Source organism: Trypanosoma brucei (genome assembly GCF_000002445.2).
Source record: "Trypanosoma brucei brucei TREU927 chromosome 11 chr11_scaffold01 genomic scaffold, whole genome shotgun sequence".
Taxonomy (NCBI): domain Eukaryota; phylum Euglenozoa; class Kinetoplastea; order Trypanosomatida; family Trypanosomatidae; genus Trypanosoma; species Trypanosoma brucei.
Genome location: NT_165288.1, coordinates 1,263,281 through 1,286,855, shown reverse-complemented (window position 1 = coordinate 1,286,855; position 23,575 = coordinate 1,263,281). Strand labels below are relative to the sequence as shown.

At 49.4% G+C, this 23,575-nt stretch overlaps 8 protein-coding genes across 8 annotated transcripts, besides 3 other annotated features; all 8 read right to left on the bottom strand.

Moving 5' to 3' along the window:
• Positions 1-616: 616 nt before the first annotated feature.
• Positions 617-639: a sequence feature (AT_rich).
• Positions 640-771: 132 nt separating this feature from the next.
• On the bottom strand, positions 772-6,141 carry Tb11.02.2090 (hypothetical protein, conserved; the record flags this gene model as incomplete). Its single annotated transcript, XM_823434.1, has 1 exon — positions 772-6,141. One exon carries the CDS (start codon positions 6,139-6,141, stop codon positions 772-774), a length of 5,370 nt encoding a protein of 1,789 aa, XP_828527.1.
• Positions 6,142-6,431: 290 nt separating this feature from the next.
• On the bottom strand, positions 6,432-9,197 carry Tb11.02.2080 (hypothetical protein, conserved; the record flags this gene model as incomplete). Its single annotated transcript, XM_823433.1, has 1 exon — positions 6,432-9,197. The coding sequence occupies one exon, from the start codon at positions 9,195-9,197 to the stop codon at positions 6,432-6,434; it is 2,766 nt and encodes a 921-aa protein (XP_828526.1).
• A 419-nt stretch (positions 9,198-9,616) lies between these two features.
• Positions 9,617-11,614, bottom strand: Tb11.02.2070 (long-chain-fatty-acid--CoA ligase; the record flags this gene model as incomplete). The annotated part of the gene is made up of 1 exon (XM_823432.1): positions 9,617-11,614. One exon carries the CDS (start codon positions 11,612-11,614, stop codon positions 9,617-9,619), a length of 1,998 nt encoding a protein of 665 aa, XP_828525.1.
• A 520-nt stretch (positions 11,615-12,134) lies between these two features.
• Tb11.02.2060 (flagellar radial spoke component, putative) lies at positions 12,135-13,892 on the bottom strand (the record flags this gene model as incomplete). Its single annotated transcript, XM_823431.1, has 1 exon — positions 12,135-13,892. One exon carries the CDS (start codon positions 13,890-13,892, stop codon positions 12,135-12,137), a length of 1,758 nt encoding a protein of 585 aa, XP_828524.1.
• Positions 12,663-12,753: a sequence feature (GA-rich).
• Positions 13,893-14,195: 303 nt separating the features above from the next.
• On the bottom strand, positions 14,196-17,537 carry Tb11.02.2050 (protein kinase, putative; the record flags this gene model as incomplete). The annotated part of the gene is made up of 1 exon (XM_823430.1): positions 14,196-17,537. One exon carries the CDS (start codon positions 17,535-17,537, stop codon positions 14,196-14,198), a length of 3,342 nt encoding a protein of 1,113 aa, XP_828523.1.
• Positions 17,538-17,789: 252 nt separating this feature from the next.
• Positions 17,790-17,818: a microsatellite.
• A 21-nt stretch (positions 17,819-17,839) lies between these two features.
• Tb11.02.2040 (hypothetical protein, conserved) lies at positions 17,840-18,217 on the bottom strand (the record flags this gene model as incomplete). The annotated part of the gene is made up of 1 exon (XM_823429.1): positions 17,840-18,217. The coding sequence occupies one exon, from the start codon at positions 18,215-18,217 to the stop codon at positions 17,840-17,842; it is 378 nt and encodes a 125-aa protein (XP_828522.1).
• Positions 18,218-18,780: 563 nt separating this feature from the next.
• Tb11.02.2030 (hypothetical protein, conserved) lies at positions 18,781-19,134 on the bottom strand (the record flags this gene model as incomplete). The annotated part of the gene is made up of 1 exon (XM_823428.1): positions 18,781-19,134. One exon carries the CDS (start codon positions 19,132-19,134, stop codon positions 18,781-18,783), a length of 354 nt encoding a protein of 117 aa, XP_828521.1.
• Positions 19,135-21,836: 2,702 nt separating this feature from the next.
• Tb11.02.2020 (hypothetical protein) lies at positions 21,837-22,562 on the bottom strand (the record flags this gene model as incomplete). The annotated part of the gene is made up of 1 exon (XM_823427.1): positions 21,837-22,562. The coding sequence occupies one exon, from the start codon at positions 22,560-22,562 to the stop codon at positions 21,837-21,839; it is 726 nt and encodes a 241-aa protein (XP_828520.1).
• Positions 22,563-23,575: the final 1,013 nt, after the last annotated feature.

Below are 23,575 nucleotides of genomic sequence, written 5' to 3'. Positions count from 1 at the left end.
TCCTAAAGCCAGCAAATAGAAAGAACGGGCACCGCCACCTCAGGGTTTTACTGCCCCCCTCCCTTCACAGCTGCCCCGTACACCTACGGGGCACCTTTTTCTAATGATACCTATATGTGTGTTTACGCCACACTTGAAACAAAAAAAACGACAGCAATAATAACAACCCCAACCCACAATATCAAAATAGCAGGGAAGGAGGGGATGATAAGCAAGGCAAGGTCGTAGCAATAAAAAATGTTGGGGTACTTGATATGATCGTGAATCAAACATACGGACGCGACTCTCCATTACCCTCGCTTCCCATTGCCGCTAGTCCCTTTCAGAAATGAAGGCTACACAGCATAGCAATGGAACTCACTGGGTACCTTTGTGTCGACCAATGTGGCACTCATTTACCCGATGGTTTCTGTTGACGTTTCGCCCAAGCTAATTCTATGGCTATCTATTCTGTAGGTTGTGTGGCCCATCCCACCCATCTGCTTCCACCGTGTGTCCACTCATTTTCTGCTCAGTAGGCAATATAGCGTGTGGGGACTGAAATTAAATTTACACCCTCGAAAAAAAAGAAAGTCAAAAGGGTTACACTGGACGTGGGGGAGGAATATAACCCGTGTAATATATAAATATATATATATACACAACGTTCGGCACCGCACATGTACGATTAAAGAGTTGGTTTGAGGACAAGTGTGCAGAACTGCGGTAGTGACCACAACTCTGTCGGCCACATGGGGGTTTGAAACTCTCAGCACTTCCTTGGCTCCATGATCACTGCTCCGTGTGAAAAAAATCATCGGCCCACTCACTTATGCATTCACCGTGTCTTGCGTGGTCAATACCACGCTGAAACGACTCAGCGGATGTGGCTCTCTCGGAGCTGCTGCTCGAAGAGTCATTCACAACATTTGACAGCCGACAACAGGGTCGGCCCCGCTTCTTTGCCTTCTTATGATGGCGCGTGGATGCTTTCGTTTTCATTCGTGGACCACTCGGGCACTCAAGCACGGCGTCCGTATCCTCCAACCCAGCTGCGCCTGCGAGGGAGGTAAGCAGGCTTTTCATTGACTGAATTTTGCAGTTATTGAGCTTTCCCTCTGCATCCGATTTCCCACCCCACAGTACGTTCATGCTCTGCAGAAGCTCATTCATCTTATTGAGGAAGGCCGTGGACGCCACCCTTCGCGAGTCACTGCGTGCGGCCCTCCCCACCGGGCGGCCAACCCCGGACTGTCGATACCGCTTCGATCCGCGCAGGTCGTACGCTGAATGCAGGAAAGTATTGAGGTGTAGAACGCACGAAACGCCATAGCACCTCCACACGTCAAGTGCACTATCCGTAACTTTGGTAACGCCGACGTCACCGACACCTCGTGAGCCGCGGGCTCCCGTTCCCGTACTCGCTTGAAGCAGTGCGAGCTGCTGCTGCACGAACTCCATGCAACTCGGTCCACTTAAATCAACAACCGTGCGGCAACTGTCCAACAGATGAACGACATCACTTTCGAGCTGGAAAGGAATGTGGGCCAGCACAACTGTCAAGTGGATAAGAAATGGAAGTGGACTCGGTGTTAGTTCCATCAAGCCCTTGGATCCACTGGCCGCGCCGCCGCTACAAGTAAGCTTATGCTCCCGCATCCATTGGCCTACGCGGGCTTCCTCATGAAAATAACACATCAGCGATGAGACGATGGCATCGCGATATTTTTTGTGCAGCGATTTAAAGAGGTACGCATGAACACAGTACTCACCTTCCCCCTGTCCGTTATGGTGCTGTGTGTCGTACACCCCAATGGCACTCTTCACAACATCAACCCCGCAGACGGCATGGAGGTCGAATGCCTTCACAATCCCGGCAGTTGAACTTGCTACCATAAGGTCCCCGTGGCGCTCACATTGTTCCAGGACGTAAGCAACAGCGGTCCTCCTAACGTCACCGCTCTGTGGATCGGCACCCAGCACAATTAACGCTTTAGTGTACCTCGGCGGCGGCAGCAGCCCACCCGCTGCACACAGGTGAAGTATTTCCATGGCCAGTTCCCTCACAGGTAACATGTAACTCCCACAGAGAAGGGTCACATGCTCATGGAACTGCTGAAGTAACCAAGTTGCCATACCACTGTTCTGTTCCTCCACCTGCGTTTCTGCAGAGGCTTGAAGCTTCAGTAGGCGACACCCATTATTGGGGCTCGCGGGTTGCGTGCTGCAGTTGCCGTTATCCTGCCATTGAATTGGCAGAGTTGCGCCGGCCGCCATGGCTGCTTCGTGCACCCTGGAATCTTCGTCGCGCAGAAAATCCCGTATGAATGTGAGACCCTGAAGTTGTTGCTGCACATCACTCGCAGGGTGAATTGCACGACGAATGTATGGCTCGCAATGACGTAGATAAGTAGTAGGTTGAAGCATGCACAACGAACCCATTACTCGCAGGGCGATTACAGTGGTTCTTCCCCGTTCCCTTTCGGGGCACTCGCGCAACACCAATTCCACCGCCGAGTAAATATTCGCGCATATGCCATCGCCGCATGCAAGCTGGTTTGGAACAGTTGTCGCTCCAGCGGAGCCAGCACATGATGTCGTGGTTGTGAGGGCGGCCAGTTCCGGGTGGCGGTGCTTCCATCCAGGGTAGAGTCGTAGGAACTCCGAGAGGAGGAAAAGAAAACGTAATGTGTAGCCGACGTTGCATTGGTTGGTACGAAGTGTGGGGGCAAACGAAGCTACGTGCACATAGTAGGTATTCATCAATGAGTAGCACAAAGTTAAATACTTGGTGTTCACTTGCTTGGAAAGCCTATCGTGCCCACAGGTTATGGTTGACACTAAGGCCCCCGTAGCCGAAAGAAGAATTTTCTGTTGATGTGGTCCTACGTAGCGCGAGATCAACGATGTCAACACCTGTGCAAGTGGATCAAGCGGAAGCGGGGGTCTCCGGGACCCCATAAGCACGGTATGCATTATCCGGCAAACATGCAAAAGTGTGATGCCTGTTACCTCAGAGTCTCCATTTGCCATATCTGTCTTCACTAACAGTTGTTGTTGCTGTAAAAGCACCTGCGCTAGAGCATCGAGTAGCGGATCTACCCAATCGTTGCATGCCATTGAAAGAATGTGAATCGTAGCTAGAGCTGCCGCAGCTCCTGACCCTGGTGAAAGTCGTTGCCACTCCGACCATAATGCCTTCGCGGCTCCAACCATAACTCCACACAACGCCTGCCTTCTCGCATCTTCAGCTTTCTTTGGACCACGACGCTTAGGTTTGACAGCCGTCAACTCACTGCACATTCCACGCAATAATGTGACGAGGTGTAGCGATTCTGATGCATCATAGGGATACTTAATGGTACTACCCGTGAGACGAAGTAGTTCTTTCGCCACACGTATGTGAACGTGATACTGCTCAAAATCACCCGGCATCTGCGCTGTCCAACGCCGTATGAATAGACGGTGCAGTGCTGCCTGGTGCTGGCAATCTGGCACCTCCAGTACAGCGGCGGACGGAGTGATTAATGTGAGGAGCTTTGATTGCGTAAAAGTCACCAAATGTTCTACCTTACTCATCTGTTCAAATAATTTAGTATATGGCTCCTCCGTGAGAAGTGTGTCCAGTGCTGCAATGGATCGTGCGACCACAGCTGCATTGTGGTCCCTCAGAAAATGCAACAACATACTCACGACATCCGTGAGCATATCAGCCACAGCGGACTCCGTCAAACCACTTTCCCGCTTAGTATCACGACATATACCGGAAATAAGTGTTAGTAGCAGTGCAACGGTTGCCTCCCTTACGCGTGCATTATCGCATCGGGCGCACCGTTGAACAATCGGCCAAATTTTATCCAGCAAAGGGGGGTGTAACTCGGTGAGTTCTGCAATATAAGTGAGCGCCTTCTTGCGCGCCACTTCCAGGCTGCCCAAGCTTCCCTGAGGTTCTTCCTCCCAAACCTGAAATACGGACAACAGCAGCGACAGGAGTCGCTCTTTTGCCGCTCTGTTAAGCAATGACCTTTCCCGTTCGGCCGATAACCGTAAAGAGCATGCCCGAAGCATACCCCAGTCAACTGAAACACCACCTTCAACAATATGCCGGCTGCGCACAAGTTTGTCGAGAGTTAACTCGTGAAAGCACTTGTCATGCACCGCCCAAGTGAGCACATGCGCGGCGCGCAAGTGGAGTGATACGTCCCCAAAGTCGGAAGGAGGCAAATTAGACGACTGTGAAAGGGCTGTGTACAATATGGCCCGGTAGTCATCCAAGCCCACTTGCAAACTATCATCTTCATTTTTGTTTTCGTAGTCAGCGCTGATGTTGCTACCTTTTTTTTTCGTCGCCGTGGTGTCGTAGTACGTAAGGTAACGCCACTGCCTCATCTGAGCAGAGGACAACAAACGGGATGCCGGAGGAACTTTCACACACAGTGCTTTCTGGAGGGATCCCCCAAGCGCAACGCGGGAAACTCTGTAAATTACCTCGACAAAAAGCGGTAGCAGGGAGAAGTTGGCTGCGTTTCTTTCCCCGAGGGTGACAGCGGTAACGGAGGCATAATGAGCAAGTGACGCGAGCAGCGACTGCAAGATTGCGTCTGCGGCGGGGTACTCGGGTAAGCCCAACATGTTAGCGAGATCGTCTACAAACTGAAGCACCAACGTCCAAACCGTGTCGCGGTCTTGTAGTTCCCGCTTGCCCAACACAAAGTGTTGGACAAACCGCGCGGCCCATGACCGGCATTGCTGAACCAAACATTCGGCATCACGCAGTCCGATTGTCTCTGTCCCGATATCCAATGACTGCGCGGCGTTCACAACTGCCGCTGTGAGAGGCATAACCTTCTCCCCTGACGGAAGCTGTTGTAGCCGCAAAAGCAAGTTTCCCCCTAGCGGCAACTGTAAAAAGAACCGCTCAGTTGTTATGTCGCGCTCAACTTTCAGATGATTCCACAAGCACCGGTAGAGTTGCAGAGCGTGACTCATGACATACGCAGCGTAAGTTACGACCTCTTGATGACCGAAACCGCTAGTTGCGACAAATAAACTCTGGTAGCAGAGTTCCTCCAACCGGATCAACTCTCCGGGTGAACAAACGTCCAGACGCTCATCCGACACCAGCAACGAAAAGCAACCTAGCAACGCACGCAAGCACTGAAGTTCAGTACTGGTGCCCTTGCTTTTTTTCGAGCGCCCGGAGGCTCTTCTCGCCACTTGTCGGAGAAGAACAGCTAATTTTGTGATAAGGTGGTTTATCAGATCCTCTGGGATGTGAGACGGGTTAAATGAAGGATGTGAAACACACGAACAACATGCAATCACCCGTTCCATTAGTTCGACAGATATATCCGTCTCCACATCATCCAGGCACTTCTTTTTGGTAGATGGTGGAGAAACAGAAGGCTGCACAAGAGCAGTAAGAAACGCTGTGATTGTTTCTCCTTCAACATCCCTGAACGGTTGCGTTGCACTCGAGAGCATGCCAAGGAGGGCGTCAAGCGATTTAGAATCCATAAGTTTTTCATTAAAAATATCTGCGACCTCCATGGAACGGTACGCCTCCGTCTTGAATTCACCATATGTTTGTTCGTTTTTTTGCACCGCCATCGGTGATTGTTTCGTCTCGATCCTGGGGCTCTCCGAACCGTCCTCCTGCTCTGCCGTCCTTGCAGCATCCTGCGACGGCTCGCGGCGAGGCCGCAGAGTCATTTGTCGGGCTGGTTGGCGCTCCCATGGCACACGCCCCTTGTGCGGTGACCCCCCACCTGGCACATTACGTATACCACCCACCCGTACATTTTTCTCCAGTTGCAACAGGCGCTCATGAATACGCTGCGCAAGTGGAGAAAGCGTCGGGCGGATGCTTCCCCCTTTTGGGACGGTTGCAACACTACTGTCAATGCACACAGTGGCTTCACGCAGCAACTCATAGCTGCTAGATGCTATTAAGGTACGGGCCGACTCCTCAATGGTGTTTGTGATCGCTTCTTCCCTCGCCGCGTCAGGCTCGCAGTGGGCTACATCATTTTCACAATATCGTGTTGGTGGTATAGCAGCCAACTGTGGCACCGGAAACGCTGCTAGTAAGTCAAGAAGTGGATTGATGGTGCAAGTCACATCCGGTGGTATGGGTGCAGCGCCGTTTGGGATGGAGGCCATGTTCTCAACACGAGTCTCTGCCTTCTTCAAACCTACCAGGTTATGACTTCCGCAGAAAAGGGGCACGAGCCATTAAGAGAAAGAAATAATGATGAATTACGATATAAACCAGCAAACAACCCTTATGTTGATTGAAATAAGCGAAAACACAGATACAGTTGAGCAAAATTTGCGCCACAACTTCGTCGATACCGCCACTATAAATCTTGCCGTTTCCAACATGGGAAATAACAGATGCTGTGTAAAGCGGTCGACTACGACCGACAGTGCAGAAATGAAACACAATCTCCTTATTCCAGGAGTGTGGAGAAAAGCGTGTGGGGAAGCAGCTGTGCACATGCCTCATGTAAATTTTGAGTTATAGAGGGCTCAATATCACACACAGACTCAACAAACTTCTTCACAGCTAGCTTCAGCTTTTCTTCTGTCCCGGTGGGAATCCTAGATAGTGCTCCACGTTCGTACCAGGTGAGAACCGCAGGAAGAACCTCTTCCACCATACGTTGGGAGAGGAACTCTGTCGACAATGTGAAAAGTGTCTCAAGGCCATCCAACGCCGCCAAGACACCAGGTTTCGGTCTAACGCCCTCAAGGACCCTACGCTCCGCCGCGGAGCGCTGCTTTGCTGCGTTTGGTGCTGTTATGGTAGCAACAGGCTCGGCGAGGATGGCCAAAAACACGAGGTACGCCCTGTACACCGTACGCAAGTGATGACGCGACAAAACAGGTGGGACATCAACTTCCCACGGAAATACACACGGCAGTCGACCTTCGTCACCGGTATCATCCTCATGCTCCCATGCAGCGGCCTTAGGTGTGGTTAGAAACACAGTAAGACCGCATCCCACGGCTCGTACGACATAAGGCGATACCCCGTCGTTTCGCGCACAGTAAGCTAGTAACATCTGCACTGCTTCAAGCACTGCAAGCTGTAGTATTTGAACCCGAGGATGCGCTGCAGTAGTCACGGTGTCTCGATCCTCATCAAAGCCCAACTGCGGAACCGAGCGGTTTAGTAACGCGCTCAGCTCGAAGCAACTTGTGAGTAGAATAACGGCTGCTCGTGCGCCGGCGGCATCCTCCTGAAGTGTGGCTCGGCGGCACCCGTCACTTGCAACCTTTATGGAGGAAGTAACAAAGTCAGCTACCTTCGACACGATGCTTTCCGAAGCAGTAATGGCAACGTCGGAACCTTTAATCACCTGAACCCACCGTCGTGACTCTTTAGTATTCGAAGCAATTACATCCCTACGAGACACGGCAAAAAGCCTTGACCGAATGAAATTGACACCACCGTGAAGCACATTGGCTGCTGAGATGCGGAGCTCCTCCTCCGTAACGGCCCGCGCAGCCTCATCGGCGATGAAGTCACTGCTTTCCAGGAAAAATAAAAGGGTGTCGGACTGACTGGATGCCTCACTGAATGCATCAATAACCCGCATCGCGACATCGTGTACGATACCTGCAATAACCGCTTTCTCAAGCACAAGATACAGCATAAGTACGTTCAGTCGCCGCAACGCACGCCTCCGTTTTGCACTTCGACCGCTCGGGATACCGCGCAACGTTTGTGCAGTGATCTCCAAAAATCTAAGGATGGTCGCAGCGACTATGCGACGGTGCTGCAGTTGCTTGTAAGTGCATAGATCCTCATCTTCTGTAATGTTCCACAAGTGTGGTTTAGCGACAACACTCCACAGGTGCTCAAATGTCCCGGAGAGAATCAAATCCTCCACTGGAAGATCCCTCTTCGCCGTACCATCCACAGCACCATCAGCAGAGGCTCCCACAACCCACATAGGAGTCTTGAACTGCCAAACGATGAGTCGAGTCAGAACGTAAATGGTAGGTGGATGGAGCGCATACAGGTCCCAGTCGGAAAGCGTCGCCTCACACTCATCTATAAAGGTGGCTAGTCTCAGTGGCCCCAGCGCTACTAGATGCACGTTGTACGCCAAACACTCGATAAACCCATCTACGATACTGCAAATACGACTTGCACTCCCTCGTACTCCACAAAACTCTTCCATGCCCATCTGGGTCCCGGCAACACGGATGCACTGGCCCATCACGCATTGGAACTGGGTTTCTTCACTAAAGACGATAGTGCGTGTGCCCTCACAGCGCAACAGTGACGAGGAGTAGTGCAGCAACTCTACCTTCTGCAGAGCCTTCAGCCTCCCATGAAGCATGCTTACAACCTCCTCGTTTTCCAAGAGAGAAGAAGGGACACAATTCATCTCGTCACGCGTGTTTTCACCCTCAAGATGAACAAGGTTTTCCAGCACAAAGTAACCCACCAGGAGCTCTCTCACCAGCTGAGTCGACACAAGTGTATTCAGCGACTGAAGCGCAAGAAGATCCACGACAAGACGCAGCATCGCCTTCATAACAGGAAGACCGATCTCTGTTCCAACCAGTTCTTCTGGTGCAAGCAACCGACCCATGCCACGCCCTAGGTGATCAACCGTCTCCCTAAGCCATCCTTCATTGTCCTGTTGTTGTACGAGCGAAACCGTGAGTGCTACGCGCATAAGGTTAACCGCAGCGACGCGCACGTCTGCAGCATCCGTACCATGGTGTGCGCGGACAAGGTATTTTGTACATGCAGAAACTATACCCGGTAAACACAGCCTGGTGTTACCGTAACCTACGGCCTGCACTACCGCCAAACACCCACGGAGGCTCTCAACTTGTAGCTGACGGTACCAATTCCGCCTATCCCCGACAAGACACCCAAGCATCTCCTGGATAAAAAAGGCTGCGTTGGTGTGGTACAACTCACTCCGAAAGAAATCACCGTGACGCACTGCACCCACTGTGTGCAACGCGTGGACGGCGCGAACTGCAAGGAGCTTCTCCTCTTCCTTGGAAGCTATAGAAGAAGCCGTAGACTTTTGCGCCCCCATCGGTGTATCAGGGGTCTTAAAAAGCCGAACAAACTGTTGCTGCAAAATTATGACCATGTCGTTAATACTTTCAAATTGGTCAGAATTCTCCGCTAACTGGTAAAATAGCGGAGTTGCGCAGCGCGGAAGTTGATTGGAGAGACTCATTGAACCCGTTAGGGTGACGACACCAACGCCTCTTGCGCCTTCACGGCAACGGCCGGCGCCCGAACTCCCTTCAAGCGCGTGGGACCCTCCTTGCAGGGTTGCTTTTTGGCTTCCTTCTTGGCACGAAACGAAGTATTTGCCAGGGGGGCAGTAGTGCAAGAGGGAGGGAGGGGGGTGGAAAAATTGCAAAATTAACGACCAAGAGTAATTCAATTACAGAATCAATGCCACAAAGGTCAAAAGCCTGACAGACCAAAGACGAAAGGGAAACAGAGGGCTATTACGATACGTCTCCTATGATGTAGTTCGACTATCGGCGGCTAGCCGGGGACCCTTACGTAACCGTGGAATCCACACATACGCCTTACCTGTAAATACAGGGATTTGTGACCGATGCTTATAAGCACAAAAAAACCACGTCAAAACAGATCATCATAGTCGTCCACGGCGTGCCCAAAGAACAATGGCGTTTCGTCGTACATGGCATCAAAGTAATGCACGTAGTGCCTTTCCACTCTTTGTCTCGCAAAACCATATTTGCAGGTGATGAAACCATTAGCGAGGGTAAGCTCCTCAATGAATGCGAACCGGCGAACATGAGACCTCGTAGGCAACCCCTGCGATACGCGCCTGAGCTCTGCTCGGATGCAGTCAGCCTTTTCGCGCTCGCTTACGATAGGCACACCATCCCGCCGCTCAACCTTCCGCAAATGAGAGGCGATTGCCTTCGCGTTGGGAACCACCAGGGCACAGAGGTAAGGACGACCTTCACCGTACACAAATATCTGTTTGATGAAGGGACTTTTGATTAGAGTCCCCTCAACCTCCAAAGGGTCCACCACCGTCCCATTCTGGAGTCTGATAAGTATGTCTTTGTTCCCCTTGATCGTCAGCCAGCCGCCGGTCATAGACCCGTAGTCACCAGTGCGCACGAACGTTCGGCCCCCATAAGCAACAAGGGAATTCTTAGCCTCCTCAGGATCGATGTGAACGTCAAAGTAGCCCTGCATTGCATGCGGCGCCTCAATGAGTACCTCACCAACGTACCCTGGAGCCACAATTTCGTTTTTATCGTTCACAACACGGATTTCCACACCTGGTAGCGCCTTGAGACGAAGCGGGACATCAAGGTCAGTAGCTATCAGCCCCCCTGCCTCCAAACAACCGTACGTACTGACGGTGAAAACATCCAAGTCTGCAAGTAACTCCATCTGGTCTCTTGTCAGTTGGCTGCCGATAATAAATGCAATGCGAAGCTCCGATCCAAATTGGGCCTTGAATTTTCCGAGAAAAATATTAGACGCGGTCCGCAAGATGGAACCCGGTTTTTGCATCATCAGCCGGTTTTCTGTGATGCGCCCCAGTGTGAAGCGCGTTAAGTCCTTTGTAAGAGTACTGCGATTCATGATGTTATCAACGATGTTGGCATAAGCCCTCTGAAATGGTTGGGCAACTGTAACAATTACACTTGGTTGGACGAGCGGAAGATCTTGAAACCCTTCTAGCTGTTCGGGGGGAATGCAAACGCAAGCTCCCTTACAAATAGCCTGGTAAAGTTCTGTTGTCAAGGCTCCCGCAACACACCAGGAGCAAAGTGACATAAACATGTCCGTGTGCGTGATGGCTTCCCCAACGTGGGCGTATATGGAGCTTACGTTCGCTACAAGATTCTTGTGTGAGAGCATCACTCCCTTTGGTGGCCCTGTGGTCCCTGCCGAAAACATGATCATAGCAGTGTCCTCTGAAGTGACATCTTTTCGCGCTGGTGTCTTTTCAGGTACGTCTGACGCTATACTGATAGCAACTGCATAACTACCCTCCCCAATTTGATCCTCAAAGCAAATAATGTGCTGCAGCTGACCAACTTCGCCAACCCAACCCTTAACAGCAGTGTATGCCGACGTAGACTCGACAAATAAAACCCTGGCTTGAGTGCTTTTTAATACTAGCTCCGCTTCTTTTGGAGTGACATTGGTGGGTAGGACTACAAATTGTGCGCCCAACTGCAATGACGCCAGATGAACCACAACCCACTCATAGCGGTTCTCGCTAATTACAACGACTCGACCACCCTTTCCCACACCCATCTGATTAAGCAGTGTGCGCATGACCGAGGCCTCCTGCTCAATAGACTCATAGGTTGCCCAAACGTAACCTAACTGTCCACGAACCCATACCTTTGCCCCAAGAAAGCGGCGCATTGGCCACGCCTTAACGGCTTGTTCCCACAGATCAACAAGTGTGCTTTGAGGTTTTATTACTATCCCCAGCCGCATATCATTGTTCATCGAAGCACCGGCAGCGGTGTCCGACTCTGAGTAGAATGTGCCAGCCACACTCGTTCCAAGACGGTAGCCAACTTGGAGCGCAAAGCTGTTGCGACCTGGGAGTGTGGTCAGGCCGAGCAAACGCCTCATTCCAGGCCGAATAACGTCCTGCGAATCACACCTTCGGGGCCCCCGAACTTTTTTTTCCTCCTTGTTTTCAATATACCAAGTCGCCACGAGGCGCTACAGTAAACGTTTTCATTTTTTTAAAAAAAAAGACGTATGACAAGACGAGACAGTACGAAAAAACAAAATGCATTGAGAATCACGCCCATGTTGAATACCGGGCGACATCCTTGGGACAAGTGGGTCACACAGAGCTTGGAGTGATTCATCCGATGTTGTACATAACGTTAGGCACTAACGTAAGATGGAGGCATAACAGTCTACGAAAATAAAAACAATAACTCCAACAAGGCTGCTAATGTTCGAGTCTACATTCTCTAGACGTTGTAAGGGGGCATGCTGGGAGAGGGATGAAGGCTTGTCTCAAGTTTCCACTTCTTCCCTCTTCAGTACGCACTTCATTCCTTCCTTCAAGCGTCCCCTGCATGAGACAAGTTCCCTACAAGGATTCACGTGCAGCCCAACTTATACAACGTTAGTGTATTTACATTTCTTCTTCCTCTTCCTCAGCTGGATCCTCAGAATCTGGTTCCGGCAGGTCCTCGCCGCGGCGGGCGAGCTTCTCCATTGTAGGTGTCGGATCATCAACCTCGGTAATGTCAGCACATTCTAAAAGCACCGGCGGAGCGAGCGTTGGTGTGAAAGCAAAATCTGTCTTCTTTAGACCATTCCCAAAGTAAACACAGCCCCATCTCTTACCACCTTCTGCCGCGAAAGCAATGGCGCCCGGCCACCGCAACGATTTCATGACTACCACACGGTGCATTTTGCTGTTGTTGTTTACAGTCCGCACCGTCCACGCCGCGATCTTCACCCTAGTTGGGTCGTCGTCTGGCACCTCGTCATCCGTTAGAGGTTTTGGAGGAAGGTCGTCGGTTTCCTCCTCCGGTGGTTCTGCGACCTCTTCCGGTTCGTACTCATCCTCTTCCTCCTCTTCCTCATCATCAATAACTGGTGCTTCCGGAACATTAACTACTGCGTAGAGATAATCGGATTGGATAGGGGTAAACAGCTCTCTTTCCTCTTCTTCCTGCTGCTCAACTTCCTCCTCCTCTTCTTCATCTTCCATCTTTTGGAACTCCTCTTCCTCTTCCTCTTCCTCCAGTTTCTCTGGAACCTTGGTCTGCCGGCCATTCTCATAAATATAACCTTCAGAATGAACCCACTGGTCAAGCTTCGCCCACTGCGTTACATCACTCTCCTCTTCGGTGGCAAACCCCCTCACCACCTGCGTGAGAGGGCGATATTTCGCCTCCTTTGGTTTACTTAGAGTTTCCTCCTCATCTTCGTCTTCGTCCTCCTCGTTGTCCTCATCAGGCTCTTCCAGAGCCCCAAGAGGAGATATGTACGTGCCACTGACTATACGGCTAAGCTGAACGCGAAGGTAAACGGACTCGTTCCATTCAAAGGGGGGACTACACACAACAGGTGCATTGAGATTCCCGCTAAAAAGACGCTTAATACGTCGACCCGCACATATTTGTTGCGGTGTGACGTCTGGAAGTAGAGTCCACTGGGCGGCGGGGTTTGATGTCACCCAAAATGAAAGACGATTCACACCAACGAAACCGGGTTCTGGCTGTACTGGGACCTCCAAACTCCGTCTCGCGGGCCGGGGCATCGTGTTAACCTCTTTGTATATTTTCTCACCCTCTTGCACATAGCGGCGACTTGAAACAACATAATAGTTTCCTTGCGTACCAAATATTTTCCCAACAAAACGAACCTCTTCAAGGTTCTTTTCCATCGCCAAAAGAGTAATGGACCTGTCCAACAGGAATGCTTCCTCTTCAGCCATACCACATCCTGCCCAACACCAGTAAAGGTTGTTTTGCTCAACTGAATCATACGAGGGTGCTGTGCGCGGCACAACGCGTGTTGTTGTTATCGTCGTGTAGGGATCGGGCTGTTCTATGGTAGTCTGGATTTCCGGTGGTGCACGTTCAAACAGCCGCTCGTTCTCCGCGAGGCGAGACAGCTCCGATGGAGGGACGGGGCACGGTTCGTTGCATGCCTCAGTGCTTTCACCATCTACAAAACTGTGTTTTTGCAGAAGAGTGAACATATCATTAAACTTAGATGGGTTGTTGGCGATGTCGTGTGGGTTTTGGTCCAGCAGTTGCTCCATCATCCGTGTTAGCTGATCATAAACACTCACACCGTCCTTATTCGCGCACATGAGATATGCCTTTGTCCTTGCGAACATCGCCTCAAGATCCTGTGGTTCAGGATTTACTGGCATATCTGACCTTGATTTATTCTGTAAAACTTGTGTACGTGGTTTTTCTCTCCAACTGGCTCTCCTTTCCACCTCCACTTCACTTGTTTTCCTTAACCACGGAATCTAATAGAAAAAGACGAGAGAAAGGGATCATTTCCTCTAACGTCGCGATTTAAATAACGGAAACTGTTGACTTGAAGCCAACGTATATGGGTTAAAGCAAGGAAATTAGGGATGGTGTATCGCTATTGTATTTTACTTGTATTTCTTCAATTACAACAATGATGGTGCCACCGTTCCCTCCTGATGCTCCAAAGTAAAATGTCACGAGGACGAAATCCTTTGCCTTATCCGTGCCACGTACTTTGTGATGGAGGGATCGACATTACAGATGCCACTCTCTTCAAGTTGCCTAATAGTTCCCTCTAGACCTAGTGCCAGGAACTTCGCTTTGCAATTTTCATAAGCGCAGAAGGAACCTATGGTGATAAGTGCAATTTTTCGGAGGGGCACCTTATCTTTCTTGAGCATGTGGGAAAGAGTTTCGATAGCACTGTTTTCCATTAGTGCGTTTGTAAGTGTGCTTCCATTTCGTACGAAGTTACTTACGGCTCCAGCAGCGTTCTGCCTCGTTTTCTCATCGCTACTAGTCAAAAGCTTCACCATGACGGGAATCGAAGGCCTTAGCTTCTCGTAAAGGGAGCCATTGTGGAACGCAGCATTCCCAACAGCAAATGCTGCAAATTTCTGCGTTGCGGGATCCCTGTCACTACATCTCTCAACCAGCATATCAATTATGCCGTGTCTCGCGAGGGGTTCGTACAAGTATGGTGAGTGTTTACATAGGTTTCCTACCAGGTTACATGATTTGCTCCGAATCCCTGGGTCACTGTGCCGCAGCAGTTCTAAAACCGCGCTGTACAAGTCTGCATTATGAATTGGCAGGTAAAAATCTTTGGAAAGCCGGGCTAGTTGAGAGAGAACATTAAGTCCGTCCGACACGAGCCCTGCGCTTGCCTTCTTCGAATCCAGGACCTTTCCTATTCTCTCACACTGCAGTCCACCACCGTCAACGAAAGCCTTGGCGAATGGCGGTGACCCTACCACCAGCTTTGTTATAATGTTGAACGGTGGACCCCAAAATGCTACCTGAGTGTAGTCAAGCGCAACAATCAGCATCTCCATAAGTCCCTCTTTGTAAAAAATTTGCTGCACAGAGGCGTTGGCTTCGTCGTCTGACTCCGAACCCTGTTTGGATGTCTGAAGTGCCGCTAGCAGTATCTGAACAACTACGGTAAGATGCGCGTTTACTCCAACCGTGCCACCACCACTATGTTCGGGCCAAGAGCGAAGTTGCCCTAGATAGCTTGCTCGTAGTTGATGACAAACAACGCCGGCAACCGAAACTGGACCTCCACTGTCCCCACGATATGCTTCTATCCGTTCCAACAGAAGACTAGTAAAATGCTCATCCCTTCGTTGATGCTGGCAGGCCTGCTGCACGCATCGAAGAGCAGCAACCACACCATTAGGCGACAGTTCGGTTTTTGGGTCACTATCGCGGAGTAGTTCAACAGCAATGCGCAACAGTCCTTTTTGATCGCTGTCAAGGTATGAGCGCGAAGGGAGCTGACCACTATTTTGGTATACGATAGATTGTGGATTAGAAAACATCACCGACAAAGTATGTACTACTCCATCCAAAAATCCGTAATCCGGGTAGCCATAGCCATTTCCAAGAATTCGCCAGACACTATTGCGATCGGCAATTCCTCTTACATCTTTCACTATGGCACATAACCCTTCCATGAACGCCGCGTCTGGTTCGAAAACCATTGTGTCCTTCATTTCCCGGTGAACAAATGCGGCCAGAAGAGCTGCAGCGGCGGCAGAGTTAAGCGCAGCTATATCCGAACTTTTTGACAAATCATAGAAACGCACGGCTAGCAAACCAATAGAGACAAATGCGGACACCTTGTCTGCATTTATCTGATCTGGGGCGGACAACTTTATGTGCGGAATCATCGCAGAAACGGTGTGGAATGCTAGTGCCGCGTACGTCTGAAAATGGCTTCCCTCTGTCACGGAGTCAAGTAATGACGCCCAAAATGAAGGGAAAAGCTTCAACTGGGTCAAAACAGGTCCAAAACCTACTCCCCACCTCACACACTGGAAAATTATTTTAACACAATCCACGCGAAACCCATGACGATTTTCAATTACTTCTTTCACAAGAAAGTCGAGGGACTCTCGGGGTTTTTCTAGTAGCTCCAGAGAAACCTGTTGTCGAATAAGAAGGCCAACAGGTGGCAAGTCGCCTGGCTGCGGTGATGCATCTATTGTTTCTTGTAAGGGTCGCTGAGAAGGAAACGGTAACACAGCATTACCCTCCGGAAACACGAGGGTTTTGATTATCTGGACAGCAAGTCGGCTCATTTCGGCTGACTGCTTGTCACATAAGTGCCGTACTATAGGTCCCAAAACACCAACGTGTAGGATTCGTTCTAACAAAGCAGTTTTCTGAAGGGGCAATGATGTAGCGTTTTCAACCGCAACTAGCAGCCCACGGAACGCCTCAATACAACCTTCGCCATCTGAAGGAGAAAGTAGACACTTTAACGAGGAAGGTGAAAATATTTCATCTTCTTCCGAACCCAGTGGAAACCCATGCGTGTTCCCGGGCGTTTGGCACGGGCCACCTGCATCTAATTCAACAACCCTGTTTGGTTGAGCGTGATGTCGCAGGCACTCTAGTCGTTCCATGCGTTCCTTCATCTTCGTGTCGTGCTGTTTTACCGCCATCAACCACTTCTCATCGTCCCCAGTGATGGCAACAAATGGGTGGTTAAGTAAATGTGGCCAGTTTAATCTGGCCGAGAACGATTTGGTCAAAAGTCCTTTCAAAAGCGACTTGAAGTCCGGTGATATAGGTTCTTCAAATCTTACGGGGTCGTTGACGATTTGGTTGATCAGCTTATAAAGATGGTTCGTATAAAAGGGCGGCTTGCCGTACAACAACTCATATAGAATGCACCCGAGAGACCACAAATCTGCTGTGTGGTTGTATGGCTGCTCTTGCACAAGTTCTGGTGCCATATAGAGGGGTGTTCCCTTAATACTGGTTAGCACCATCGTATTGTAGCTCATCGTCCTCGCAAATCCGAAATCCGCAAGTTTCACGGATCCGTTCTGTCCTATGAGGATGTTCTGAGGTTTCATGTCGCGGTGCATAATGCGGTTCGAGTGCAAGTAATGAAGTGCTTGCAACAATTGCTTCGCGATGCGCCGGACAACCTCTTCGGGGAGTTTTTTATCGTCTTCAAGAATTTCAAATAATTCACCTTGGGCGTATTCCATTACCACAACGAATTCTTGTTGAGTTTCAAAAGCCTCAAACAACGTTATGATGTTGTCATGGTTGAGTTTAGTCATAATTTCAATTTCACTACGAAGGTTAAGAAGTTCTTTGTCATTTTTACCTTTCTTGACTATGAACTTCATCGCCACGATGTGACCCGTACCCTTTCTTCTCGCCTTGTAAACTTTTCCAAACGACCCTTCCCCTATAAGTTCGACTATGGTATAGTTGTCCATATTCCGAATTTTCGGAAAGCAGCACCTACACAACCACAAAGAAAGGTGACCTACAACAGAATTAGATGGCATAGAAAAAAGTAGGCGAAAAGGTAATATTTTCCCTCCTTTGCGAAAAGATGTTAACACTCGTGAAACTGATCAAGTTTAAACACGGACCTTGGATGACTTCTCAATACCTAGTATATTTCTTCCTTTTCTTGTCCCAGAGCCACTATCCTTTTACTTTCTCTTTCCATCTTCTCCAAAGATATGGGTTATCAAAGCCGGCCCAAATGAAAAACATATTTCCCCGTGTACCTCGTGTATTTTCATTTTTTCCGTTCTCTCTCTCTCTCTCTCTCTCCCTCTCTTCATTTCGGTTTCGCTCTTCATTACGCTGTAGCCTTCTCCTTCTCATTTTTCTCCTTTTCGAGCCTCTTAGCTTCGCGAGCCTTTTGTTGCTCTTCATATTTCGCGTCGAAACCATCTGCTTTCGTAACAACGATTTCGATTTTGTCGACAGGGCCGTCGTCTGGTTCCTCACTGACCTGTCGCGAGGTGGTGATTTTTTTTACAACCACCATTTGCTGATCCTTCAGCATCTCCACAACGGACACAGCTTCGTTGATGGCGCCACCGAGAGCAGAAACATATACTTCCTTCTCGCCATCGTGCAAAAGGTGCTTGGTTATATCAACAAATAGAAATTTAGTACCGCGATAGCCAACCCGGACGGAGTTCCTGGGGCGGTCGCTCTTTCCTGTCGTCATATGCAGCGAGTTCCTCGTTTGTCTTCTTGAGTTGTTCCAAAGTTCTTTCGAAGTTTTTTTTTTTTTAAAGTAGCAGATATACTTTTGTATGTGTGTTTGGTGTTTGTGTGGTATTTTCGCTGTTCTTATCCCAATATATTTTTTAATTTTGATCGTTATGTTACCAATTATGAAAAGAAGTGAAGGGTAAATACAAATGGTAAAAAGGAAACAAATAGATACAGCAGTGAATGTTTCCTTTCAATATTTCAAAAATCAGGCGATGTCAAAAATAAACTGGCCTATTCTACTTTTCTTTTCCTGGATGCTACCGTAAAACACGGCGATATCAATAATTGTATCGAAGACGAAAAAGAGAGATCCCACCTTTAAAAAAAAAAACATAGCTGAGTGTGATTCTCGAACTGTTTCTTAACCCTCCGTTTCACCAGTTATCTCCCCTTTACACCGGGACATATGATGTATATGTATACCACACATGCCCTTCAGCAGCCTATTTCTCCCCCCCTAAGCACACGTAAGTTCGGATTTACCGTTCATTCTCTCTTTTTGTTAAATCACCGCTACTCCTTTTTATCAGCGTTTTCCAACTTCCTTTTCTGTTGTTCGGCATATATTGTGTCAAAGTCCTTAGACTTTGTAATCAGTATTTCGATCTTGTCGTTCACCGCGTCGCCATCAGATTCAGCGGCGCCCCGAGAGGTTGTGATTTTTTTAACATCGATAAGCCCTTGGTTTTTTAGTATTTCGGCGACAGCAACTGCATCTGATATGGCTTTACCCAATGCAGATATGGTAACTTCCGGTTTTCCTCCGCTGAGACGGACCTTAATGGAATCCACGTAGGAGAAATTACGGCGCTTAACACTAACACGAACCTGAGAAGAGCGACTGTCGTCACCACCTTTTTCTGACATCTTTGGTCGTGGTATAAATTTTTTTCGGTGATTATACCGTGCGAAATACTTAAGAATTAACAAACCTTAGTAAAGTAGACAGTGGCGAAAATAGGTTAGGGTTATGTTGCAAAATTCTCTAAATAGAAGGAAGCACTTAGCGACCAATCAATAACCGCAATCAAGAAAAGGTTCATCATTTCATTTTAAAAAATAATTAGCTCATCAAGCAAGACAAACAGTTGGTACTAGAGATACCTCCGATGATAAGGTTCACGGAAACCCCGCAAGACATAACAAAAAAAGGACCGAATTTCTTAGTCTCTTCAATGGTTAACATGTTGTTGCTTTTTCCCTTACCACACACCTCTGATTAGGACTTGTGGTACCTACGTCTTTAAATTAAATTGATCGAGTGTGCAACAATGACGAAGGCAATGACACCGTTACATTCTGCTTCGCACATACCTAATGTCATTACCAATTCTTCCCTTCTCATCTGAGAGAGCCTCCTTTTTTTTAAAAAAAAGGACTCTCGAAATTAAAAAAAAACTTCAACTTAACCACCACACCTCGTAAATACGCCCAAGAAACGAACAACAGAAATTTACCTATAGTATCAACATACTACGGGCAATAGACACTTTTGGTGATATAGACGGTAATCACTTTACCCACTAACCGGTTTTCACCCCTGGCGGTTACGGTAAATCATACCACAACGAAAGGCTTCCATAAATTTCATGCTAGTAAAGATATGGTTAGGGATCCCTGTGACTTTTTCTCAAAAAAGAAAAAGCAAAAGTTGACTCAGTTAGCTTTATCGGTAGCTCTGTCCATGTTTCCCCTAGAAAAAGCAGCTTCCTTTCTTAATGACCAGGTGTGAGCATGGGTGGAGACAGACGAACTGCCCGCCAAACCTATTTAATATAGCCAAACAACTGGGTGCTTGAACGTCTGCACCTCCGTGTTTGCAATCAAACACACCACAATCAAGAAAAGATTCGTCGTAACCACGGAAAGATTTTAGTGCTAATTATTTCATAGCAACTAAGCCAAGCCACAAAGTCCGATTGCCACATTGCACATGTTCTTGACACCCTAGTTCCGCTTCCATACTTTTTGACCGATTATGCATTTGGTAAGAAAACGTTGCTATACACGGGCGACCAAATATCAGCACCGCCCCTACATTCACGTTGTCACCAAAGCGCGGAGGAGCGCTGACGCGGTCTGGTGAGCTCTGTCGTCTAACGTATTTCCTGGGTTACATCAGAAACGTTCGACTACAACGGTCACACCCACAACGCACATGAACGCACTCAGTTTGATGAGCTGGGAAAACAAAAGGTAAAAGAGGAAATGTGTGCAGCGTTGGCAAAAGTCCTTTGCGCAAGTCCAGCAACGCGTGAAAGAGACCCCCCCCCCCTCCCACAAATCTGTCACTGATACGGTAGGCACAGGGAGAGTGGGGTTGCCTGGACCCTTCTAGATTGGGACCACTGACGCGACGGAACTCGCTTCTGTCACAGGCGGCAGACGGCACCGTCAAGGACAGAAGGCCCGCTTCACCACCAAGCTGCAAAACCGGGAATCCAAAGTCTCACGTTCCCACGAACACGGTACCTCGCCAAGCCGGAACGTGAGAGCCTTACGGTCAAGGAGGAAACGCGGACAGAAACACCTAACGAGCACGGCATAAAAGTACCTACTCCCTCGATAGTATACCGGGCAGCCCGGCTCACCGGCAGGCCGCGACAGCGAACGCGCAGCTCCAAGGGTTCACACCCGCAGAATGGTTGCCACCTTATTCCAGCGCGGTCCGGCTAGGCCGCCCACTCATCATTTTAAATTTCTAGTCGCACGCTCTCCCCCCGAAACCCTCGTCGACTTTGACGATCAACGCGCGCTGGGGAGGAACCTCAGAAAACCGGTACTCTGTTGCAAAAGGCGGGACGGAAAGGCTGAGGGGTTTTACCACTTCGAATGTCGTGTTGGTGAATAACGACGCTCGGCAGCCATGACCCACAAAACTAGCGCGCCACCGCATCAACGGCCGACGGTACACCGTGGCGTCATGGAAAAGCGCCCACCCTCAAGAAAAACTAAGCGTCCCCACTTCCGTCGGGATGCTGGGATCGCATCGGGTGTTGGCTGGAGGAAGACACCTTTTTGCGAGGCACATCAGTAAAGGTCGACCTTTCTCGTCTAGGAGTCCTCTCACGTCCTAATTTGTTCCACAGAAAATAAGAACTTGGTTCTTTTCGACGTCCGTGTTCAGGAACAGGACGATTCCATTAACGCGGGTATGTGATAACGCGATTGCGTCGGGAATAGTGCGTACTTAGAGGCTATACGTTACCCGAAATTCTCTGTTAGTGCTGTGCGCGTGTGCTCTGGTCGATGTGTCGTAAGTGCGAGCCCCAAGTTGATGACTCGAGTGGTGTGCTAGATGTTGGCTTCCCTTATCTGTGAAGTATTTTCCGTTGGCACCGCGGTGGGGTGACCGGCGTATCTGGAAATCACGCTGTCTTGTGGGTTGATATTCATCTATTGGAAGAGGCGGTGTTGCTTTTATCCAAGTGGCTGACAGTGTTCCTTTCTGAGGTATTCTGTCGTTGCGGTCTGCGGTGCGCAGGGACTCCGGAACCTATTTGTAGTTGAAAGTTGGAGGTGCTCAGCGTCATCAAAACTTCCCTCCACTAGAGGTATTATCGGCTCTCCTATTTCCCCCGGCGATGCAGGCCGCAAGGGCAGTGCGACTTTGTCGGGCGGCTGGGGCCTTCACAGGGGGCGGTGGAAATGGTTCGTGAAGGGCTCACGTGCCTTGCAGGCCTTGCCGCCGGCGTCCAGTGGGTGGGTTCCTGCCTCCTTGCTTTCGCGTCGCCCCCGTCTTGCCTCTCTGATCCGTTTGTTGTGGTCGCTGTCGCGTGTGGCATCTTTCGCGAAGGAGAGCAAGAGGGATACCGTAGATCGCAACGGTGTTCGGTATGTGAGTGCTTGGTGGCAGTGGTGAAGGGTGTGGTGTCCCAGACACCCGTGAATGTGTTTGGTGCGTACTCGGAGCCGCCCGACCGAGGGGAAAGGAGGGCGTGATCGCCCGGCGGCGAGGCAGGTGCAGTGATCACTTTTATTGGATCTAAGTATCCGACAGTGCGCGTGGGTCCGTTTCTTTTCAATTCTTTGTTTTTGCCGTTCGGTTCTCTTGGTGCGGGAATGTGTTCTAGCGAATTCATTACTCGTGCAGGACGTGGCGGTGGTGGCACGAGGGGGAACTGGACGTGAGCGGTGCGGTCACACCTCCGTGTATGTGCATGCGTTCTGAATGACACATCCCTGTAACGGGGCTGTGATGCGCACAGGATCTGTTTCCTCTGCTGTCGTTTCTTTGTGGCACTTCGGGGGGTTAACAGTACAAATAAGGAGTGACCAAACAGGCTTTGAGGCATCCCTGTTTCCTAGGTCAGTCTCAGGTGGTGCCAATGGAGGAGAAACTACCTCTGTATGAAGGGAACTTAATTTACCTTCTTTTGAATTCCCCGATGCGTGGAGTACAACCACTTTGTGCCGTTGACGTTATACGTGTGATGTCTTTACTAGCTCTTCAAAAACTAATATTGTCTTTTTGGCCAGTTGCTGACTTGGTGATCACAGTGGGCTGCGGTTTCTGGCGCGTTAATGGTTATATCTTTCTGGTATTTGTTTGTGGCACGGCCGTCGGCACAGTTGATCGTAACGTCAACTTCCCGTTATTACTAAGTTTTTGCTTTGTTGCAATGGAATTTACACGGTAATATGAGGTGTATGATATTTTTTTAAAGACTGTTTTTTCACTAAATCGATCGATTCACCTGCGCAGGTGCGATCAAGGGGGTTACGCATCGGCCCTGCTTTCTGCTGCTCGTGCTCTGTGATGGCAGAGCAACGGTGCCTCTCTTGATGTCCGTCTTCCATCTTTATGATTGTGTGGTATAGTAGATCTAACTCCATCGGAGGTGTGTTGTACACCAGTTGTACAAGATGATCTTTGTAGAGGGGATTACCATAATTGGGGCGGGGACTTTGTGCATTTTTTGACCTTTTGTCGCTAATGTGGTCTCAGCTGTCTACGCAGCATGCTGAACAGTGAGCTGTAGAGGTTTTGTCTCATATTTGAAGGATTGGTGGTCCCGTCTTCCCCGTAACTTGTCTGTATTTGACCGTTTTGACTTACGTGTGTTTTGTGTTCACAATATTAAATAATTGTGAGGGAAGCTGTGGAAGTCAGGAAGGTGAAGAGGAGGAACATGGGAGCCATACGGGTTCAGTGATAAACCACAATCGTGAAGCGAAGATGTTGTGGGCAATTATTCATTTTGGGAAGAGGAAGTTGTATTTCCACAGTTTTTTGTCTCTTCGCAGTGCCAAGAGGAATAAAGAGTTAGCACTGTCTGTCATTCGCCGGTATATGTGTTGGAAATCG